The following is a 21400-nucleotide window of genomic DNA, read 5'->3' on the forward strand; positions in this document are numbered from 1 at the left end:
GAACTAAATATAACGTCTTTCATACAACTTCAAATATAACTCTTTATCAGCAAATATAACACATTTGTATCAAATGCAAATATAACTCTTTATCATAGTATCAGCAAATATAACACATTTGTATCAACTGCAAATATAAATATATATCATACTATCAGCAAATATAACACATTTGTATCGACTGCAACTCTATATCATGCTTTCAGCAAATATAACATATTTGTATCAACTGTAAATATAAATCTATATCATACTATCAGCAAATATAACACATTTGTATCAACTGCAAATTGAACTCTTTATCATGCTATCAGCAAATATAACTCCTCCCATACCAACTGCAAATATAACAATTTTCATACCAACTTCAAATATAACTTCTCTCATACCGTCTGCAACTATAAATCCTTCCATAACAATTGCAAATAAAACATCTTTTTTACCAAAAGAAAATATAACTCCAACCATAGAAAATCTACCATAACAACTGTAAATATAATAGCTTCAATACCAACATCGAATATATCTCAACCTTAAACCTTGTTACAAACTCTAAATAAGCCTTTTATATTAATAAATGTCCCGATAGAATCCTCAAAACAAAACATTGTTGTTAGAATACAAAGGGTTTCTATTGGTAGTTTTCAATAGAAATGTAATTACAGTAGATTGTTGCATTAGACAGGTTGTCGGAATACTCAAGGTCAGAATAGACAGGTTTCCCTATATATACTTAACTCTCCATACCAATTACCACTATCCTTGTTTTCCAAAAAATGATATTAAATCCTATCACTCACATCTAACATTACCGGTCTTATTAATACCACTGTATTTTTATATATGTTTAATATTAACATTTCACTGGAGTATCAATGCTAAGTAACCAGCCTGTGAAAATGGTCCTGTGGTGAAAGTAGTTGAAATTAGGTTTCAGTGTATGATGTTTGATGGGATGCAACAGGACGGGACGGGCTAGGATCTAATCCCTGTGGTGGTGGATTAAAGATATTATTGTGGAAATCAATAAATATATATCTTTTATATATAACTCTTTGCTATGAGAAACGAACAGGCAACATCAAGCCAAAAAATGTTGAACAAATTGGAACTCTTCTTTATTGAAGATAGAACCGACGACTCTCTACCTTTAAGATATCATTTTAAAAACCATATCAGCTGTAACAAAATTTTAACTATTTTTTTAAATTTATTTTTTATAAATTTCAAATTATAAGGTTCTTTTTTCCTTTTGTAAAGATATAAGTTAGCTTAAAAAAACCACAAAAAAACCCAAGGTTTAGTTGTGGAAAAGCTCAGCTTTTACTATATATATAAACATGATTTGTGAACTTTGTGGAAGTAACTTTGGCAAAATGTGTGGTAAGATGTCACAACTTGACAATAACAAACATGTAACTGGTAATGAACAGACATACCAAAAGCAATTAACACATTAAAAATCTTTTGACTAAATGCACTGATTTGGTTGAACACTTTAAGTAAAAAGAAAACACACATATAAACTTATGTAAAAATATAAATACATACTTTATCAGGTATGATCCAAAATAAGAACATGAACTAAATTTAACTACTTAATCAAATTAACTACAACTAATGCTAACTCAGTTCACAACACTTAAGCAACTTTCTTAATTAAAGAAGACTAATCTTAACAGACCATCAATTCAACTTAATTATCATATTAAACTAAATCCAAGAAAAGCACAATAGCTAACGAAGTACACGATTGTGACATAAATATCTAAGGTATCTATTATGTCATGGTTATTTCACACTTTTGATAAAAAATAAAACAAAAAAGATATTATTTGGTACAAAAAAAATGAGATAAGAAGCATTTCTGTTAAATATCAGTGGTTAAATTCAATGCCAATAATTTGAGAACAGCCAAAATTCTTAACATTAATGCCGTTTTTACCTATCATTCTTCAAAATTAGTTCAATATGAATGTGAAAGAAACTCTGAACATCCTGATGAGGACTTGACAGCACAAAGCATGTCACAATATTTTGAATGCTGTTTGATGGAAAAATTTGCTACATAAAACTGAATGCTAGGTTAATGAGACAACAGTTCTCATAGAAAATGTAAAGACATTAGTGTTCTTAGGTAGATAATTGAACCATAATAAATATTTTTGTCACAGAAATGTGAAAATGAAAGTTTTCATGGGTACATAATCCAATCACATTCAATATTCTTTATCACAGAAATGTGAAGATATTATAGTTTCTTGAGTAGATAATCTGATCCCAATAAAATTTCTTTGCTACAATTCTGATAGATCAGTCTCAAATTCCCTTTATCAGCAGGAAATTGAACTAATAAAACCAGATTGAATCATCCTGGGTACAATTCTGTTGCATGACTCGAATCCCTTTATCTATGGAAAAGCAAGCGAGATATCAAATTGAATAATCTTGAATACAACTATGGTATAATTGAATCAAAATGAACAAACTTTTGAACACTTTTGAGGAGTCACAATTGGTTCACGATGAACATGCTTTTGAACACTTTCAAGGAGTCGTCAGAATCAAACCACAATGAACAAACTTTTGAACACTTTTGAGGAGTCACAATTGGTTCATGATGAACATACTTTTGAACACTTTCGAGGAGTCGTCAGAATCGAATCACAATAAACAAACTTTTGAACACTTTTGAGGAGTCACAATTGGTTCAGGATGAACATGCTTTTGAACACTTTCAAGGAGTCAGAATCGAATCAAAATGAACAAACTTTTGAGGAGTCACAATTGGTTCACGATGAACATGCTTTTGAACACTTTCGAGGAGTCAGAATCAAATCAAAATGAACATGCTTTTGAACACTTTTGAGGAGTCACAATTGATCCACGATGAACATGCTTTTGAACACTTTCGAGGAGTCAGACTCAAATCACAATCAACAAGCTTTTGAACACTTTATAGGAGTCAGTATGATATTTTTCTTTCCAGTGTAAAGTTGTATAATCTAACTTTACTGAACCAGCTCTGCGACACCACCAATATGGAAGCAGTCTTGAATTCCTGCTATCCACTGGAAAGCAGAATGAGTCAACTTCCGCTGAAACAGGGTCTTAAGCGAATCGTTGATGAAGGGTATGCACCTTTCAGACCAGTGAAACTCTTCGATGGGGAATCTGTGAAGCACAACATCTTTCACTGCGGAGATCTTGGTTGGGTTCAGAATCTGGGACTGCATCCGACGAAATCTTCGGTTCTGCGATTCAATCTTCCTGCCCTGCAGCTCTCCTATGGTGAAGACCATGAAAACCAACTCGCGTGCAAAGTACCTTGGGGAAACATGGTTGGATGCTGTGGCGATGGCCGCTGGTAAAATTTGACAAGTCTGATAATCGTAGGCATTTTTCACACAGACTTTGGAAAACAACAATATCTCTCGAACCTTCTTCTCGTTGATCTTGCCTTGGAAAGCAATCGGAGGAGTGTCTCTAAGCTTCCGTAGTGGGTCATACCGGATCGTAAGATGGGTAGGCATTACTTTACCTAAAGGTTTCTTCTGGCTGGTGGAAGTGCTTCCGACAGATTTCGATGTCGATGGTTTCTCCTCACAGGTGATTTGTACAGGTGTGTGTTTTGTAGTCATCTTCTGGACGACACGTCCGACGATAGTCTCCTGGGAATGGTGACTTTGGTTGTTGGAAACATTTCCTCCTGACTGTATCGTGACCTCTGATGAACCTGTCCTGAGGGTATCCATGCCACTGGACCATTGACGACGTTTTGGAGGGGTCCCAACATTATCTGTTCCATGTGATGATATGTATTCCTTGTCTTGGATAACCCAGTTGACGTCAGTTTGTATGGGTCTGAGCCTCTTTCTGGAAATGTGTACCTTTAGGGGCAAATGTTGCAGGTTCTTATTCAAGGTTTCTTCTGCTAGAATATCCTTCACAGAGTTGCAGCATTTGTGGTCTTCAGCAGGAAGATCGTTGATGACATTTGGCCATTTTGAAGGATTTTCACCCATCCTGACATCTGTGACTATCTTCGGACATCTCCTGACCTGGTCACTGTCCGACTTCCTAGAACTGCCTCCTATTGTAGACATGACTTCTGTCATGGTACGTTCTGTCAGAATATCTTTCCACTTGTCCTTCAAAGTGGCATGAGGGCGTACACTTACAGGGCCCGATGAGCCTGGAACATTGCTGGACAACTTGCTGGACAGGAACATCTTGTTTCTGGTCACCTGAGTGGGAATTCTACTTGAATGGACAGGCAACTCAATTGCTGTCCATCCGGGAAGATTCTTCGAGGATGAGTAAGAGAGGGAGCTTGGGACGACTGTAGAGGTTGATGTATCTGAAGTTATCCCAAATGTTCCAAAAGGTACTGGGGAATTTGCAGCACAAGATCTCTTCAATCTAGATGTAGAACAAGGCTTGTTTATCTGTTGACTGGGAGTCTCTTTCTGTTTATCCAACGGCTGTTCACTGAAGGACACTACTGTTGCGGAAGGACTGGATACAGTTAGTCTGGTAGCTGCTGAAGTAGGATTGTCCAGCATCACAGGTTTGATGGACGGACCTTTTGAGGAGGAAGCAGACTGGTGACTTTCCATGTCAAATTCATCATCAAGGTTGCCATTAGTTACAATGACCAACCTGTCAGGTGTTGAACTCCCTGAATCACTTGTTTTGTCATGCAGTGCGACAGGTTCTAGGGAGGTGGCAGCTTCTGGTGTAGTAGCACTTCCTTGGGATGTTGGGGCTTGAAATGTGGTGGTATCTCCTAGAAAAGTGGCAGCATCTTGAGAAGTTGTAGGTCTCAGCAAGGTGGCAATTCCTTGGGAAGTGGTAATGCTCTGTGAAGGAGTGGAGAATGGAGAGGTTACCACGACTGAACTTGTAATAGATGTAGATGAAGAGGTTGATACTGAAGTTGATCTTTGTTCATACTTCACGTTGGTCAGCTGAAGGGAAGGTGTACCAGCAGTGGTCTGAATTGATGATACACTGTAGGTGTCTGTGATTTCTGCATTCTTTGTGATCTTCATCACCAGTCTGGGAGGTATCAGAGAGACCTTGGATGGACGACTGATCCACTGTGTTGACTTGATTGGTTCTGGAGTTTTGGGCAATATAGTCTGACTGTACCTGCTGTCAGAGGAAACATTGGTGGCACGGAGCTGTACATGCTGCGTATTTGAAGAACTTGGCAGAACAATCTCAGCTTGTTGACAAATTCTTGCAGTTGACATCTGAGGTTTGGGTGTAGATGTCTGGATAGCATTGACTCGAGTGGTGTTGATCAAAGAACTGGCAGAGGTCAAGGTCACAACACGATTTTCCTTCGCTATTGGAACTGAAGGAGACACAGACAGTGTGACAGGTAGAGTGTATGTTGCCAAGAGTTGACGCTTGTGAGCGATTCTACGGACAGGCCCAGGTGAAGAAGCAAGGGATGCAACTGGCCTCTGACCCGAGGATATATGAGTCAATGTGTTCTTTGATTCAATAACATCAGCTTTGGGACCTCTGCGTTGGATTTTCAAAACACTGACTGGAGAAATTTCTTCAGCACCGAGGAGTCCTTGGGACTTCATATCACTAGGCATTGATGAATGTTCTGGTTGGACGCAAGGCAGTATCTTTATCTTGTCATGGGGTGTGGTATAGCGAGAACCAGCTTCAGGAGAGGTTACACAATGTTCTGATTTGGGACAACATGAAGTATCTATCCTTGGTGAAGACTGTTTTGTAGGAATGTCGATAGACTCAGTTGAATTTGAAGAGGGTTCATTACTTTCAAACTTGAGTGGAAGACGAAGTACAGCAGGAGATGAGGAGGTCCGAGGCTCTGTCAATTCTCCATTCTTCACACTGTTGATGAGTAGTTCTATATCCTTTCTTGACGGAGGTCTCTGCCCAGGTTTAAAAGGTTTCTTTGAGGTAAGAATGCTTGGTTTGGCTGAAGACTTATCCTGCTGGGTCATTCTGTTGCCATCTTGAGTCATGCCAAGATGATCACTCAAGGAAACATCTTCAACTTTCATTTTCTTCATAATGCGCTGGCTCACTCTGGGAGAGGAAGGCATCTTCAGACTTTTACCTTCTGAAGTTTTATTCACACTGGACTGGCCACCTCTGGGAGAAACAGGTGTTTTTGGACTGCTGCTTTCTGACATTTTATTTGCACTGGACTGGCAACCTCTGGGAGAGACAGGTGCTTTCGGACTTCTGCCTTCTGGAATTTTCTTCCCGCTGGACTGTCTTACTCTGGGAGAGGAAGGAGTGTTTTGACTTCTACCACCTGAAGTTTTCTTCACAATGGACTGGCCAAGTCTAGGGGAGGTAGATGTGTTTGGACTGCTGCCTGCTACCATTAGATTGGATGAAGTTGTGGACACTGTTGGCTTTGCCTGTGAAGACCTCCTGTTGGATGGTGACTTCAATCCCTGCTCAACTAGCGGTGACGATCCCAGACCTTTCAGCATTTCTTTCTTTGTTGTTGATGATGATGGGGATGGATCTTTCCCGTTCAACTCTACCCACTGGAAACCGTCCTCTTGTTGCCATGGTGATGATCCTGCATCTCCAAGTTTTATCTGTTTTTTTCGAGATGTCAGTTCCTTGCACTTGGTCATAAATTTCCGAGCCTTGTGAAGAGGGTTGAAAGACTTTATAGAAAATGTTGAACAAGTCTTGACATTCACAGTCTCGTCGATGACCTGTCTGGTGTCCTTTGTAGACCTCGGCATCAAACATGGCGGGTTTGATGGAGGTGAGGAATCTGTCATCATGTTGGTTGGTGGTCTCGGTATTGATGTTGACGGTAAATAACTTGTAGCTGTGCATTTCGGTCCGTTCAATGGTGGCGAGGATATTGGTACAGTATCTTGAACCATGTCCCTTGACACTCTTGATGACGGTGGTGATACCAATATGGTGCCGCTACCTACGGATGGATGTCGGACTGCATGAACTGAAGCTGGTCGCTTGTGATTAATGATGGCAGGTATAGATGTGCCCTGGGGTGGTGGTGTGTCAGACTCTCCATACATTGATGTGTAATGGTCCTTCTTGTGATCTGTATGAACCCATGGGGGTCTAGAAGACGGGGATTCACGACTTGGTTCACAGGTGGTGCTGGCAGTCATCTCCTGTCCTACAGGGCGAGATCTTGATGCAAAGAACGGGCTGGTTGGGTCCATGTTCTGTTCGTGTGCAGGGTATGACCAGCTTGGGTTTGGTGAAGATGACAAAAGGGGGGCTGACTGAGAGGGTGTTGACGTGAAATCCACTTCTGGCAATGGCTGCATGAAGTAATGTGTCGTCACACTCCCTGGCGATGGATGTCTGTCATGTTGGACGTTACGGTTGCTGTGTCTGTTACGTCTGAAAGGACGACGGGCAAAAGATCTGTAGTTGTGATCACGATGGAAGTTTCTGTGGTATCGTCTCTGATGATCAGGCGGTGTCGGACAACTGTTGTGCATTTCAAATGGCGGCAGATGACGATAATCTTGATCTTGCAAACTGTTTCCCCCAAAAGGCAATCCTATATGACGGTCCCGCATTTCCGAACTCAATACATGCAAGGGATCCTCATCTCTAAGAGCAATACATTGCCGTCTCAAATCAAAACTACCTCTGGTCATGATAGCAGGCTCCCTTGACCTGGGTCCAAATAGGGGTGGAGATAGGTGGAAGGGTGGTGTGGTGTTTCCATGTCCTGGAATAGATGTAGGAGGCCTAGGGGGAACCATTGGTGGTTGCAACTGTAGGTTGCTTGGAACTGGAGATGGATGCCAGGGAATGTTCTCAGGGGACAATACATGTTGTTGCTGCCAACTCTCATCCCCATGAGTCGATACAAGAGGTGAGTACCATGGTTGGTTGCCAGGCGATGACAAAGGGGATGGTTGCCTGATCTGGACCTCCTGCTTTGGAATCATCCTGTAGCTGTCATGGACACCCGACACAGTAACTGGTTTCACATTGTAGTTAGGAATGACATTATGCTGTGAATTTCTTTGTGTTGTCGTCGAGTCAGTGGTCGTCTGTAGTTGCTGGGACATGAAATCTTTTCTCTGGAAAGGAGGACTCTCCATCTCAACGGTGCTGTCCTTTGTCAACTTCATCAGCTGGGCTCTCTGCTGAACACTTTGTCTCTTCAAATTCTGTATTTTCCTGAGGGACGTTCCACTAAACATGCGAATAATCCACACACAATTTGAACAACATCGACAGGTCAGGACATTGGACTTCAGAAAACTGCTACCAAATGTCATAGCTCTCTCGATATCTTCAACATTCTCCTTGGTCTGGGATAGCTGGCTGTTGCTCTTCCGGTATGTAGTCATGTCCAGCAGGTATTCAACATAGTTGTAAGTTGTATTAACACTGTGAATGAATCTTGCAAACGGTTTCATGGAGATAGATGCGAGAGTAACACTGTCAACGGCAACAAGTTGGTTAATTTTAACCGCAATCTTGTCGATCTTGTGAAGGAAGCTCAGTATGTGCTTGTCAAACTTCATCAATCTGCTAGATAGGTTTGGTATACACACGCAGGGATTGGACATGGAACGAAAGTAAAATTTAGACATCAACATCTGATTGGGGCTATCTGGTTCTGATTGTTGTCTCTGCAATGGCCGTACTCTCCGAAGGGGCTTATCAGCTGAATGGTCCAAAGGAGTATCGACATCACTCACCGAAGTGCTGTTAGAGTCTACAACATCCGCGATCAGTCTGTCGTCAGGATTGTATGGCTGCGACATCTGACGGTCGAGGAGTTCCTCCATGTCCTTTTCGGTGATAGATAGATCTGTCTGTACGTCCTTCAGAAGGTCACACATACCTTGAAGGAGGCGCTCGTGCTTCTCGCACTCCATAGTGGCCATCAGACACACCTCAGCGTCAAAGATTCTTCTGTCTCCAGAAGTCACTACGGGTCCTGAAGTAGAAAATATTTACAAGTACTCAGAAATTACACACAGTAGAGATTCATTAGTTTGGAATTTGTAAAGCAAACTTTCTGTTTCATGTCTATTTCAATATTACACAAGGACACACTGAATTTTGTCTATATACCTGCCCGTGTTTTAACAGATTTATTGAATCCATACCATGATATTGCTTACTCTTTCCTTTCCTTTTTTACTCAAACACCTTTAACCTAAATCACATTGATCCCAAAGAATTTGTTTAAAAAATAAATGAAAAAAAAATTGAATATATTTCCAAGATGAACAATTAATATTTCTGACTATAAAACAAGAGCAATGTGAATGGTAATATATGTTCCTTTTGTTTGATGTGTTGAAAGTCAGGTAAGAAACATGCTGAATAATAAATTTATTTGATAATTTATTTTATAAGTTTTTAGGTGGGTACATGTAACCTACAATTGATGTTGTATATTTAGTATAAATATCACTCAAGATTGGAAGTAACCAAGATCAGAAAGGGGGCATAACTCCTATAAAATTAATGGAGATCCAAAATAATTTGCAAGCTGATCACGACTGTAGGGTACTGATAACATGTACAAAGTTTTATAAGTATCAGTCAAGAAGTACTTCAGATGTAATTTATGTAAGGATGTCAGAAAAAGGACATATTTTGTTTATTTATTTATTTATAGTATTAATGGCCCATCAACACAAATGAGGAATTCAGGGTCTATAAACGGTAGATTAAACATGCAACAGGAAATAACATTAAACAAATGGATAAAGAGACATAAATGCTCAGTTAACAAGAGGCCCATGGGCCTTAACGGTCACCTGATATATTTATACAGAAAGTTGATTTTGTTTTTAACATGTGCAGAAATATTATTCAAAGTGACAAAAAACAATAAAACCACCTTATTCAATATCTAGCATACAGATTTAAGACTAAAAAGTATTTGAAATTAGCATCTCTGATTCTAAACAAGGAAAATGAAGAAATTTTAGCACACTGACTCCTTTGGGCCCCATCCTACAGCCTGGGGGGTCAGTCTGGGCTCATATGTGCATACCATCAAACTGCTATATCCAATACTGATAATGCGTACCCAAATTGAATAACTTCCAATGGAAATTAAACAAATGTTGGTCCAAAATGTGATTTCCCTATATAAACTTTAGGAAAATTTACCCCCTTCCCAGGGGTAGACGTGAGACACCAGGGTCGTGAAATTCACAGTTTTGGTAAACCACCTCAAGACCCTTCCATCTATGAAGAGTATTTGATTCTACCATATCTGGGTCTTGAGAAGAAGATTTTTGAAATTTCAGTAAATTCAACCCTTTTTTGCCCCACCCATCAGCCCCTGGGGGTCAGTCAGGGCTCATATGTACATACTATCAAACTGCTATCCAATACTGATAATGCTTACCCAAATTGAATAACTTCCGATGGAAATTAAACAAATGTTGTCCAAAATGTGATTTCCCTATATAAACTATAGTAAAGTTTACCCCCCCTCCCCAGGGGGAAACATGAGACCCCAGGGTAAAGAAATTCACACTTTTGGTAAAGCACCTTAAGACCCTTCCATCTATGAAGATCCCTGGGGGCTTGGGACTAAACCGGCCAATGTTTTTGTTGACCTTTGTCCATGGAAGGTTCCTGCAAAATTTCATTGAAATTGGTTCAGGGGTTTTGGAGAAGAAGTCAAGAATGTAAATTGTTTACGGACGGACGACGACGGACAAAAGGCGATCGCAATAGGTCACTTGAGACTTTGTCTTAGGTGACCTATTTTTTTTATCACAGGTGCAATCTTCGGCGTATGTTGACCTTATCAGTGGAGTTTTATGAAATATGGCTGAAAACTGAAGGAGTTGTGCACACAAGATTGTGTCTACCAATGGACAGACAACCTGATTCTAGTATATAATATCCCTACTACTTTGTAACAGAGAACAGAATTAGGTGAGAAATACTAATTGGTAGCATGGGCTCTCAATTCTCTAATACAGAAATCTGGGAACAAACTCCCATGGTGGAGAACTACGATTTTGTGAAGAAGGAAATGATGTTTTATTCTTAGAGCCATTAGTTTATATAAACATGGTTTCAATCAGTTGTATACGACTACAGTTCAAATCTTTCAGCAATCTTGTTTGTTACAAAAGTTTTAAATGTATAATAAAATATTCATTATAAAATATTGCAGGGCGAACAGACTTCATGTCTGAAGTCAAGTTTTTGAAGGAAGGCGATGAATGATACCACGGAGGGGAAATAGCTGTATGATTATGTATTAAAACATGCATGCAGGAAATGGATAACGATGGAAAAAAAATAAGTTTTTGAAATAATATATTTTATCCAGTCAACCCAATTATAATATGAATATGAAACATTTTGGAAATAGGATAATAAAGATTTACTATAAATATACTGCCCTACATTTCCCTTAGTACATTGTACATGCCAACAATAACAAATATGGTCAAAAGTTTTTACAGTGCACTTTTTTTTAAAGCGATCCTTTGGAGGTATTCTATCTCTGCCGCACTAATTTTTTTAAAAGAAGACTTATTTCTAACTACAAGTTGGTGCATGTTAAGTATTTATTGGAACATGGCAGTTATACTTTTGACAAATAGACTCTATGATATGTTAGGTATGTGGGATATTGATATACAGTTGAACCTCGTTATCTCGAAGTCGACAGGGTTGTTGGAAAACTTTGAGTTATCTGAGTATTTGCTGTTTGGGCCAAGCACTAGAAGTCATTGTTTTGTATTAATAGCCAATGCTTATAATCAATCGATAAATGATATGCGCAATCAATACAGGTATGTAATTAGAGCAAGTTATTTCTGAAAAAAAAGTACTTGTGTTTAACTCGATCAAAAAGGTTAGATCCTATTGTTAATTCGTCATGAAATATGGACAGGCCTAGTGATTAAATATGGTTTGACTAATCTAGGCAAAGTCTTGGATGGCTGTTTCTTTATGATGTTGTACACTGTAACACATTTTGATAAAAATTCTACTTGTATAGCAACACAACTAAATAACCTGTTATGAAATATAAACAATTCTGTTCCAAAAGTGAATGTCATTGTTGTCTTTTTACCGATACAGCAGTTCAAAAACATCAACAAGAATATTAAAATAGTATGAAATTTAAATGAAGAAAAAACAATAATCTCCAATTTTGGCACAGTACTGCACATGTGTGTGAAAGTGACGATTTGTTTCTAAAATATCAGTTTGAAGTGCGCTCCGGACGCGGGTCGCATATTTCCAACATATTATAGAGGGCCGGAGTTCTGACGTTAGACCGATATAAAAAAAGTCGATAAAACGTCAGAATAATTTGGACTACTATTGTACATGCCAAATGTGACACCCGACACCTCCTCAACTCGATGTAATCAACAGCAATTATTGTATTGTTCTTAATACCTCTTGATCGACTTTCAAAGCTATACTGGCTCATGTAAAAACTGTAGAACTCTTTAATGCATGACCACGCTTTGTGACGCTTAAACAGACTCTTAGTATGTACAGAATACTGTTGTTCAACATTCATGAAGTTTGTGTTTTATTATGAACAACATGGTTTTGACAGTCCGCAAAATTTACAGTCTTAAGATTTATCGTATATTATTTTTACCGATTTCATGCTGGTCTTCTAACAAAAGATGTTCATACATACGGAATGGTCAGATGCCGTAGTTTTGCGTTTTATTTGTATCAAAAAATTGAAAAGTGACCCAATGAACACTATGAAGTAGACGATGTTTTGGTGATGGATTTACACTGTTGAAACCAATATCTTACTTCGTGGTATGCAAGCTTTTCAAGTTTTCAGGGTTGGAGAGGTATCAGAGTTTTATTTACTAAGATAAATAAGAGATTTGGTCTGGATCGGAGAAATACTTCCAGATAAACGGGGTCTTCGAGATATAAGGTAGCAATGCATAGTAGCATATGGTGGCCATGGGTGATATTTTAATACAACAAATAACCCCTGTAATATTACATATACCAAAATTTGAAAGAAAAAAAAATAAGCACTAAAATTGGCACATGATGAAGTGGACCATATGTGGGCTTCCTAATTCGAATTTGGTTTTTGAGACTACAGTTTTGGGCATTTACAAATCTGTGTCTACATAACAAAAGCAAGCTTTTCATGTAGTCTATTTTTGAACTCGGCACATACTAAAACGTGAGTATTTCCGTTACCAACCAGGCAATATTTAATTTGAGACAGGTTTTAAGAAAAAATAACTATTTGCAGGGGTCAAATTTTGGGTTAAAATCATGGTGGAGTTTTTGGCATTTTTTGGTGTTTTATGATGTGGTAACTATGGTTTTCACAAGTCCTAAATCTGTGGAAAACAGTTTTTGAAAAAAAAAATCAGTCTTCTTAAATGTATTCAAAATGTAGTTTATAAATATATTTATATATATCTGTAGGTGTGTTGTGCAGATTGAATCAACTATCACTATCCAGACGGACAGACAAACCCAAATTAATATCCCCCGTTTCGGTGAAAGCGGGGGATAATAAAAGTTCTAGATAACGTATACACAAAGGCCATTTTTGGGAAGAACAGAAAAAGTTTGGTGCATTTGAGATGTAACAAGGCATTTGATTGGTCATTCAAAATAATTTTCCACAGTAAAACCACAATATACTGTCTAGGGCTGTAACGTTACACCTATGCCACGATACGATACGAATCACGATATCTACCCACGATACGATACATTTTGATACGATACAGGATGACGAAATGTTATGCTTCCTCTTCAAATGCGTCCCCATGTTTGATGTGTTCCCTGACTTGTAACTTAAATCTTCGAAATATATGCGGCAAGTGGAGAGTGATTTTCCATCGGGGACATTTAGCAGGAAACCAAAATGCTGCCAAACAGGCGAGCGAAAGGAAGCGGGAGTTTTTTTTTAACCCTTTATGCTGCTACATTGATTTCTATGTAAAGGGACACCACTGCTGAATTAATTATTGAAATATAAACTAATTTACTTGATTTTTCAAATGTGCATAACTTGAAAAATATATGTTATATGTGAATAAAAGTTATATGAAAATTGTTCGTTATTGTTTCTAGTTTACATTCACGTTTTCAATTCTAAAGTTGCTTCAGTATTTACCTGTACAGGCGGTAATAAAGGTAAGAAAGGGTGAAACTTTTAATTAATCAGATTTAAGCACCAGAAAGATCATTTTAAAATTATTTTTGTCATCAAATGTGATTGGCAAATGATATCAGAGATTATAAACTTCATTTATGACACAAGACGCTGTATATTTACACGGAGATTATCAGGTAAAAAGATCATGTATTTCATCAAGAATTGCATGTGATTTGCTACAGGTTTCAAGTCGTCATTCGATATATTTACTGTCACAGTCGGCATATAGTATAGATATATATTAGCTACGGTCTAGTTTATGATTAAATCATCGATATATAGTTTGAAGAAATCAATCGGCTCAAAATGTATCAATGGTAATGTTCAATTCGCCTCACCTGCAGACGACATGTGCGCCTCGGCCCGCCGCTATTTACCAGTTTGCGTAGGGCACAAAGCTGTTCATTGGAAAGTTACATATTATGTTACACCGAAGTATTTCCACATCAACCATGTCAAACCCTTCAAAACCTTTATTATCATCGTAGGTGACGCTGGAGAATAAATGTTTACGTTACACATGTATGGTTAAATTCCGGAAGTGAGGTAATACTAAAAACCGAACCGAACCGAAACACGAAGAATATACCGTAAACCGAACCGAAGCAATTAAGCGCGGTTTCGGTGCACCGCAGTGTATCATTACAGCCCTAATTCTGTCTGCAAATTTCTCATTTGCATATGAAGCCTGGATGGCAATTGTTATTAATGTCTATGACCCTGACACTTCATGAAATTGATTATTCATGATGTCACAAACAATTTGGATTAAGACCAGTCGAGGTAGGTCTCGATGAACTTGCCGTTGAAGTAGAGGGTTTGGTATTAAAGTGTCAAAGGCCGAGTCGAAGCAGTCCCCAAACAATTTTCAGATGTTTATGACCTTTTCATGTGATGTATGGGCGTATTCCTTAATCTTGCCCAGACCTATATATTTGTTACAAGGCAAGCACAAAGCAGGAGTCCTATCACCCTTGAACTCCCTCACCCAAAAAAATCTGGGATCGTCAAGCCATTTGTGGTTAAAAATGCACTTCCCCATCGCAGTTGTTGCGTTCGTGGAACACGAACGTTAAAAATACTCTTAAAGCGCATGACCGTCTGTCACTTTTGCGCTTTGACTACGAGACTTACTCAATTCAAACGCAGTAATGATACGAATTGAAAAGTAAAACCGGAAACTTCATCGATATATATTTTCCGGAATTATAATAAAAAATTACGATCTGCAGTTTGACGATCAATCTGTGATAAAAATAATTATTGTTTGCGATGAATGTTTACAAAATACTGAATTAAAATGACAGAAACAGATACCCAACTAACTTTTCAAAGGTTTTTCAAGGACTCCCAGTGATTTTCAAGGGTTTTTCAAGGCCTGTTCGAACCAAGGTATCCACACTTTTCCCAGTGTTAGATATCCTCATCTCATACTAGGGTTTAGACAGGGGATTCTCTTACCCTGGACAGGTGTATCCACACTTTTCCCCCGTGTGAGATATCCATATCTCTACTAGGGTTTAGACGGGGGATTATCTTACCCTGGACAGGTGTATTCACACTTTTCCCCCTTGTGAGATATCCATATCTCTACTAGGGTTTAGACGGGGGATTATCTTACCCTGGACAGGTGTATCCACACTTTTCCCGGTGCGAGATATCCATATCTCTACTAGGGTTTAGATGGGGGATTATCTTACCCTGGACAGGTGTATTCACACTTTTCCCGATGCGAGATATCCATATCTCTACTAGGGTTTAGACGGGGGATTATCTTACCCTGGACAGGTGTATCCACACTGTTCCCGGTCAAGATATCCTGGTCTCATACTAGGGTTTAGACGGGGGATTATCTTACCCTGGACAGGAGTATCCACACTTTTCCCGGTGCGAGATATCCATATCTCTCCTAGGGTTTAGACGGGGGATTATCTTACCCTGGACAGGTGTATCCACACTTTTCCCCCGTGCGAGATATCCATATCTCTACTAGGGTTTAGACAGGGGATTATATTACCCTTGACAGGTGTATCCACACTTTTCCCGGTGCGAGATCTCCATATCTCTACTAGGGTTTAGACGGGGGATTATCTTACCCTGGACAGGTGTATCCATACTTTTTCCGATGTGAGATATCCTGATCTCATACTAGGGTTTAGGCGGGGGATTATCTTTCCCTGGACAGGTGTATTCCCACTTTCCCCGATGCGAGATATCCATATCTCTACTAGGGATTAGACAGGGGATTATCTTACCCTGGACAGGGGTATCCACACTTTTTCCGATGCGAGATATCCTGATCTCATACTAGGGTTTAGGCGGGGGATTATCTTACCCTGGACAGGTGTATCCACACTTTTTCCGATGTGAGATATCCTGATCTCATACTAGGGTTTAGGCGGGGGATTATCTTACCCTGGACAGGTGTATCCACACTTTTCCATGTGAGATATCCTGATCTCATACTAGTTTAGACGGGGGATTCTCTTACCCTGGACAGGTGTATCCACACTGTTCCCGGTGCGAGATATCCTGGTCTCATACTAGGGTTTAGACGGGGGATTATCTTACCCTGGACAGGTGTATCCACACTTTTTCCGATGTGAGATATCCTGATCTCATACTAGGGTTTAGATGGGTGGACAGGTGTATCCACATTTTTCTCTGTGAGATACCCTCGTCTCACACTAGGGTTTCCCCTTTTCATAATGATGGTACGACGTCACGTCGACAATGCCTCAACATCATGTCAACAATGCATTTAGCCTGTGACGTTAACATTTCATTGATACACAATGGATGAACAGGGTAAGAAATCATCCACCCCCTTGAGGTGAGATTGGGACATGTGCACAGTATTTTTTTTATACCGAGGTAGGAGAAAAACTTTCTCAATGAACAGATTAATCGTGTTACTGATTCATGTTGAATATGTCCAGGACCTCAGAGATGTTGAAAAATAAATTATTTGTCACTACTCATCATGATCCTATTTTGGCATGTTAGTCAACATTTAAGTACATGGACACTTAAACAACAGGTTCATTTATCACTTTAAGTTTCATGAATGATAATCAATATTAATTAAAGTTACAAAGAGAGCTGAAAATGAAAAACAACTTTTAGATATATCATATGATTATAATATAATTTATTTTCTATGTAAATAAACATTAGTTTTCCCTCTGAAGCATTGTTTTACATCTTCCTACTGGTTGACTAAATTGTTTCACTCTGAAAGCATTTAATCTACAGTTGCAAAATGAAACAATGTTTGATAAGCAACAGTGTTGTTAATCTTTGGCTGCTGTAAAAATGATAGAAAAAAAAAGAATTATGAAAATTACAAGTAATGTGTAAGGCCAATTAAGAAATATTTGGTGTTTCCGGTAACGTACCTCATCTACCCTAAGTTTGTATGCCCATCCTAAACTGTATTAGTCAATTACAAGAATTCCAAATAAGTGGATGTGTCGCCTGCTCAGCGCTTTTAATAAGTGTTTTGGCTGAGTTATCGCGTAAACGGGCAAAAATATAAACGGCAAAAACGATGAACAGCGTTGCTTTGTCAAAAAGCACAAAGTTGAAATTCAACAGAAACCCCTATAATATATGTTGAACATTATTGCTTTTAGCATTACTGTACAATATTTGCAAGGAATTTATGGAAAAACAATGAAGTTCTTGCATTTACTACACAATGCCCTTATTTGGCAATAGGAGGGGCATAACTCCCCATAACACTAAAAATGCATGTAAACTTCTGAAATGCGAACTCTTCCGAGCTGTATTGGTATGCAATATGTGTACCAGGTTTGAGTTCAATCAACTCCAGGGAACAAGTCATTGCAAGTTATTGCAAGGAAACCTTGTTTGGGATGTCGCAACCGACAACACCGACGCCGACAAAGTAATACCTATATGTCGTCTCGCGTTGCAGGCGACTCAAAAAGCAGTGTCAAGTCGAGTTCACTGTCCTATATATTCCATTATAAATTTACTATTAGCAATAAATTACCCAAAATTGTTCAAAATTGTTACAGGAAACACACTTATTTTGTTTGTTTTGCCTAAACGAGGTACATGGGTAATGTCCTTACTCCTCATCCTATGTTAACTGACCAGCATCTTGTGTGTGTTCTGGAATCTTTATGTTAACTCTAGAACAAGAGGCCCAGAGGGCCTGAATCGCTCACCTGGATTTCTAAGCAATCATTGCAAAATATGCTCCAAATGAGATTCAAGGGATACGGCCAGACCCCTAGGCCACTCCTTGTAGCATATCTGTATAAGATTTCTCATGCCAAGCAATTTTATGTATGGCTATGGGGTGGGGATCTCAACTGTTTCCAAGCTGTGACTCAGAAACTAGGTCCCTAGGGTTGTGGCCAGACCCCAGGATCAATTATTTTTGCCCAGCTTTTGTATATATATAGTTTTTGGGTGGGGATCTCAACCATTTCAAAGTTATGACCCAGGGGTTAAGTCTCCAAGGGTGGGGTAGTCCCACAGGCCATCCTGGAAGCATATGGGCATTCATCTCTTTATACTTGGCAATTGTTTATATGGTTTTATGGTGGGGAGCTCAACCATTTCCAAGTAAAAAACTTTTCTTTTTTTTTAACCCCACCCCTTAGCCCGGGGAGTCAGTCCCACCATTTGTACAATTTTGAATCCCTGCATCCCATAAATGCTTTTGATTAAATATGATTGATATCCAGTGCACAGTTCTACAGAAGAGGTCGTTTGATGCAATATAGCCAAATTGCCCCCTTTTTGCCCCGCCCCTCAGCCCCATGGGGTGTCGGCCCCACCATTTGTACAATTTTTAATCCCCACCACCTAGGGATGCTTCCAGTCAAATTTAGTTAAATTCCAATCAGTGTTTAAGAAGAAGTGGTTTAAAGAAATTGTTGTTGGACGGATGCTGGAGAGCTAAAAACTGATGAGTATCTTATATGTGCTCTGGAATCTTTTATGTTTACTCTAGAAAAACTGATGAGCATCTTGTGTATGTTTTGGGATCCTATCTTTTTCGTTACTATTGATAATGATATACAATATAAATGTGAATCATTTCTAGGAAACTATTATACTTTGATTGACACAGATCTAATTTTAGAAAATTATTATCTGGGTTTATTTGTTTTCCCTGACAATCAAATTTAATGAAGGTGAGCACCTGTTGAATTAGATTTATCCCGACACCACTATATCAAGACTTTTAATAATGAAAAGTATGCATTGAATACAGGAAAATCCAATGTACGTAATTGTTTGTGAAAAAAACAAGACAGCAACTTGTAGAAAATTCAATGTATTAAATAGTTTTCCACTAAATTTTATATATTTTTTATCAAAAAGTATAATTGTAATATTTTCATAAGCACAAATAACAAGTCTTGAAGTGAAGAAATCGCCAAAACGGTACAAAGTTATTACAATTTAGTTTGTGAAACCGTTTCTAAACATTAGAATAGCAAGTAATTTTATCGATTGAAAAATCCTTATAATTCAAGATGAAAGCCACATTCAAAATTTAATAAATCAATTTATCAATTAAAATCATCTGCAGGATCTAATGAAATTTTGTACGTGACAGGGAATATCACAATTCATATAAAATGCTCTAGTTTCCATCTCAAAATAATAGTTATTTTAACCTTATTAATATGCTCAAGTTGTTTGAATTCTTGAAACATTTAGCTATTTAGTTCATTTTTTTGTTGAAAATGTCCTTTTCCAAAAGCATGAGCCATAAAAAGTTAAAAAAAAAAAAGCAAGCTGAATATATTTGCAAGATTAAGTCATGTTCTGTAACCTACTATTAAGATCTTTTTGCACACTTAATATAACTTGTACAGTTGTATGATGTATTTAACAAAACAATGGGTGAATAAATATGTAATATGTTTTCATACTTAATTAAAATTCCTCTCTTTGTAGTTGAAAAAAAAAATGAAATAAATTTGTAGGTAAATTTAAGTTTATGGTTCAAAACCTGAATATTTGAAAGCTTAATTATTTAATTAAAGATATTTTTTTTACAAAGTAGCAGTTATAATATTTACATGTATTATTAACATGTCGTGTCTTAATTTTTTATATTTTATTTTGTATGTATTACTATGTCATCAATGCCACTGTTGGTAGTGCTACAAATTTGATCGGGTTGTCAACAAACTGTACAGGTAGACGATTACATCATATTTATTCTTGATCTAAATCTAATCCTATTCCTAATCTTAATAGATATTCATAATAACATTAATTAATGTTCCACGCCAAGTAACGAAAATACTTACGACTGTTCCACTTTTTATCAACTTCAACAACATACCTATGTGTCTATGCATTGTGTTGTTCGTGCAGACGACAATTCGACATCACATGCGCTCGCAGATTTCATCACACATATTAACCCACTGACCTCGGATGGTCCGAAAATCACGTGCGTTCTCTGATCTTGCCGTAATTAGATATCCCGCCATTTCTCAAACACCCACCATATACCGTTATTTATATTTTTTCAACAAATCTATTCTTCAAACGAAGTTATCTGAATACGTACTTTTGCTAATATGTATTTATTTGATTTTTATTATTTCTGTGAATATCGATTGTTTCCGTAATTGGCCGTTTACGAAAATACTTGTTTTTGTGTCAATAACGGAAACTTTCTTGGAACCGTGTTTCTTATTGAAATGAAATGCTGTTACTTCCTTACAAATGCAAAATAATACTGAACTGAGTTATCAAAGTTTCACTGGTCGTTAAAAAGTTTGGTTTGATGTACCGGCGCAACTTTCACTTTCGTTTTAGCGTACGTTCGTCATGTAAGAGCAAGCAGTATTTAGGAGACAGACACATGATTGGAAACGGGGCTGGCATGTCTAAGACCTCTCAAAATGAGGGGAGGTATTTGATGACGGGCACCGGTATATAGCTTCAAGAATGAAGACGGTGGGAAATCAGACAGACAGGAGTGAAAGGAGAATGTTTTAGTGATTCTTGAGAAAGGGTGTAGTTTTGATTATGACTGGGTATCTAAGGGATATATGGAGAACTAGAGAAGAGGACAACTGTAGAGGAAAGACATTTGAGAGCAGACACTTGATATAAGGAGAGCTTACGGGAGGGGAGAGCTTACAGGATAAATGAGGAGAGAATTGAGATTTCAGGTAAACAAGAGAATTTAATAAAAGTTGAAAATTTAAGGTA

The 21400-nt window shown here is 38.2% G+C and overlaps 2 protein-coding genes across 3 annotated transcripts in view; both read right to left on the reverse strand.

The window, feature by feature from the left end:
* The window catches only part of LOC110456855 (microspherule protein 1-like), a 43408-nt gene that overhangs the window by 9774 nt on the left and 12234 nt on the right, over positions 1–21400 (reverse strand). The gene's annotated exons all lie outside the window — the stretch shown is intronic.
* LOC110456854 (mucin-5AC-like) lies at positions 1918–20604 on the reverse strand. Of its 2 annotated transcripts, none has more exons than XM_021507872.1 (2): positions 20520–20604; positions 1918–8959 (listed from the first exon to the last, which is right to left on the reverse strand). In XM_021507872.1, the coding sequence occupies exons 1-2, from the start codon at positions 20533–20535 to the stop codon at positions 3012–3014; spliced, it is 5964 nt and encodes a 1987-aa protein (XP_021363547.1). In that variant the 5' UTR covers positions 20536–20604; the 3' UTR covers positions 1918–3011. The 2 variants fall into 2 exon arrangements, with proteins under 2 accessions (XP_021363547.1, XP_021363548.1); XM_021507873.1 differs by having other exon boundaries at positions 20485–20548.

The sequence above is a fragment of the Mizuhopecten yessoensis genome, unplaced genomic scaffold (genome assembly GCF_002113885.1).
Source record: "Mizuhopecten yessoensis strain PY_sf001 unplaced genomic scaffold, ASM211388v2 scaffold8931, whole genome shotgun sequence".
NCBI classification, from domain to species: Eukaryota; Metazoa; Mollusca; class Bivalvia; order Pectinida; family Pectinidae; genus Mizuhopecten; species Mizuhopecten yessoensis.